This window comes from Alligator sinensis, unplaced genomic scaffold, assembly GCF_000455745.1.
Source record: "Alligator sinensis unplaced genomic scaffold, ASM45574v1 scaffold1470_1, whole genome shotgun sequence".
In the NCBI taxonomy this organism is placed as follows: domain Eukaryota; kingdom Metazoa; phylum Chordata; order Crocodylia; family Alligatoridae; genus Alligator; species Alligator sinensis.
Genome location: NW_005843269.1, coordinates 32965 through 36056, shown reverse-complemented (window position 1 = coordinate 36056; position 3092 = coordinate 32965). Strand labels below are relative to the sequence as shown.

The 3092-nt window shown below is 50.1% G+C and overlaps 1 protein-coding gene across 2 annotated transcripts in view; it reads right to left on the bottom strand.

Annotated features, from left to right (window-relative positions):
- LOC102380229 (serine/threonine-protein phosphatase 2A 55 kDa regulatory subunit B delta isoform) overlaps positions 1–1278 on the bottom strand; it is a 47340-nt gene extending 46062 nt beyond the window's left edge. Inside the window, exon 1 of one of the 2 annotated variants that reach the window (XM_025194627.1) lies at positions 28–1278. In XM_025194627.1, the coding sequence (XP_025050412.1) occupies positions 28–370 (343 nt within the window). In that variant the 5' untranslated portion in view covers positions 371–1278. The remainder of the gene's footprint in view (positions 1–27) is intronic. The other variant, XM_014527026.2, reaches the window with a different exon arrangement.
- Between the last annotated feature and the right edge of the window lie 1814 nt (positions 1279–3092).

The following is a 3092-nucleotide window of genomic DNA, read 5'->3' as shown; positions in this document are numbered from 1 at the left end:
GGCCCGGCCCCGCTGCGATGGCAGTACCCGGCGGAGGAGGAGACGGGACCCGCGTGGGCTCACCCCCGGCTCCCCCGGAGCAGGGCGGCCACCTCGCTGCGGGGCTGGACCCTGAATCCTGCGCGGGGAGCGCTCCCGTAAGGCGGCTCTGCGACGGGGACAGGTGCTGTCTGGGCTCTCGAGCACTGCAGCCCGTGTGGCCTTCAGGAAAAACACCTGCTTCCTCAACGTGCTGGCTCTGCGGGCATCGCCCTCGCGCAGACATGAAGTATTTGGACACGGAGTTGAAGCCGGGTTGGCTGCTGTGCGGGCCGGGCTTTGAGGGTGCTGGGTTACGGCTACGTGATGGTTGTGATAGACTAAAGGGCATTGGCGAGGCATAGGGGGTGCACGGGATTGCACGCAGGTGCACCCCTGCGAAAAGGCGCTGCCCACACCACTGACACTGACCGCTGCCACAGCCCTGCTTCTCTCCGATTTTATGACTTAACCCAGGGGTGTTCAACCTTTTAAAATCTGAGTAACCCGGCGGCCAGACGCCGAGCGCGAGGGGCACGGTTGAACTTGGAGCAGGAGGCAGGGACGGTGCGCGGGCGGGGATGAAGTGCTGCCGCCTCCCAGGAGCAGGACCAGGGCTGGGGTGAGGGCAGCAGCACCCCTCTATCCCTAAAATATATATCCTTAAACATATCCCTCACCTCTGTGGGGTGGGGAAGCTCACTGGGCTGGTGTGGCCGCGTGCGAGCTTCCCCGCTCTGCAGAGGGGCGCCACCAGCCTCACCCGCCCCAGCCCTGCAGCCCTCTGTCCCCGCCTGCCTGCGTGTACCCCCTAGGACCAGTCCAGATACCCCCAGGGGTACACATACCCCTGGTTGACAACCCCTGATTTAACCTGACTGACAGCCCACTGGTGTTGAGTAGAAAGCAGAGCAGATATGTACCTTATAAGACTAACCAGAGTGTAATAACGAGATAGTACAAGCTTTTGTGGGCTGAAGCTCACAAAATAAAATGCATGAGCTCTTACCATCTACGGAGCTGCAATGAGTCAGTCATCCCTTGATTGGAAGCAAAACCAGGATCTGTAACATGCCTTTACAAGTAAGTTATGGTAGGATATTGCCTCAACACATGCTCTATTAGCTAGCCAAATGGTGGAAATCATTTGAGTTCCCTACATTGTCTCTCTCATGCTTTCATTCTGTTACACCTGTACTCTTCACTGGCTCTGCTCTCTCAATCTCTAAACATAAAAAGCAACTGCAAGGAAGTAGCAACAAGACATGCACATATAAAAACATTTCTTTTGTAATTCTAGTTCTCTGTGTGTGTTTTTTTTTTTGTTGTCTTGCATTCCAACCTCTCCCACAAGCACCTTTATTGTACATTGCTATGCTTGTATATCAGGAATATATCTTATATATCTGGTTAGGTGACCTTGTATAGAACTAGTGGTCTGATCATGCAAATGCACACCTGTTTACATTTACTAGTATGTGAAGTCCAGTTGCAGTTAAGGGGATAGCTGACACTTTTATATTTTCATGATTGGCTCCAAATTGAAGTCCACATAATCTTCCCTACTGGATCCTTATGCAAAATTGAGATCTTACACTTGAGATCTAGAGGTGCAAACTCCTTGAGATGGGGCTGTAGATCTGAAAAGCACCATATATCCTTAAAATTCTGTAAATACAGCAACACTATTGTGAGCAATCTGTTCCCTCTGATTTTCATCAGCAGTGATGACCAAATCCTGGGCCAGCTAACGGATTGTAAGTAGGGCTGTGCAAAGCTTTGGTAGCTGATTCAATTTGGAGGAAATTCGACTTGATTCGGCAGCCAAATCTCTGAATCCGAATCGAATTGAGAGATCCAATAAAAGCTCTGAATTGAATCAAAGCCTCCAAATTGATTTGGATAAGATTCATAGATTCGGAAGCCAGACATGCAGGGAACAGAAACTGAGAAGTGGGGGGAGGGGGGAAGACTGCTCTGATATTGACATCTGTAGCTGGCCAGTGATTGTGGTCTTTCCCTGAGTTCCCTTCCAATCACAGTGCTCTGGGGGAAGGACGTAGAAACAACATATAAGGCTGTGTGTGAACTCATCTATGTGCCTTTCGTGAGCTGTCTGTCTCTGTTGCAGCAGTAGCAGCGTCTGAAGGGCTCTGGCTTGGTAGTAGGTAGTCTCTTGCCACCAAGTTCTATCCAATCTTTTCCTGTTTACCCTTGCCCACAATCCGTAGGCAATGTTATTCAGTCCTTTCAGCTTATTCTTCTCCCAAAATCCTCTTATTTGTTCTTGTTAACCTGTCTCCCCGCCTCCCCCCCCCACCCAAAAAAAACCCAACAAAAACAAAACAAAAATGAATTCTGTGTTTTCCCTGTCAGTGTGTCATCACTGTGCAGGAAAGCACAACATATATTACATATATTACATATGGGTAAAGGTCCCAGAGAGAGGACCACAGCTGGAGGAGGTGAAAGATGCCATCTGTGAGACATAGGCCTCAGTGTAGGGGAGGTATGGGGCTGCGAAATGGATATCGCCCCTAGACATCAGAGGCCTAAATGGGCAGCCTCCCCCCTGGGTAACATCTGAATGAGTTTTCCATCAAGGCACGGGAGGCCAAAGAGGGGCAGGAGGTTGGCCCCAAAACAGGTGGGTGGACTGAGATCTAACCAGCACCAGGAAGGCCCCCTGTTATAGGCTGCCATCCCTACTGCATTCATCCCACTCTGCCTTAACACACACAAGGTAGACAAGGTTCTTTGGGTCAAAGTGATATCTTTTATTAGACCAGCTGAATAGTTGGAGAAATATATCTTCGCAAGCTTTTGGCTTTAAAAACCCTTCACCAGGCTGAAGAAGCATCTGCAGTTGGTGTGCGCACTCTTCCTGGATGGAATGAATAATAAAGAAGCCAGAGGCTATGCATGCAAGAAAGCCAGTCAGTGAAAATGTAAATTGAGGCATCTGGGTGAGAGGCAGGCTGAGAGGGAGGGGAGAAGCGGGGTGAAGCAGGTAAAAGTGGAGAGGTACCTGGGGAGTCAGATATCAGGCAGGATACAGTGTGTCAGAAATCCAG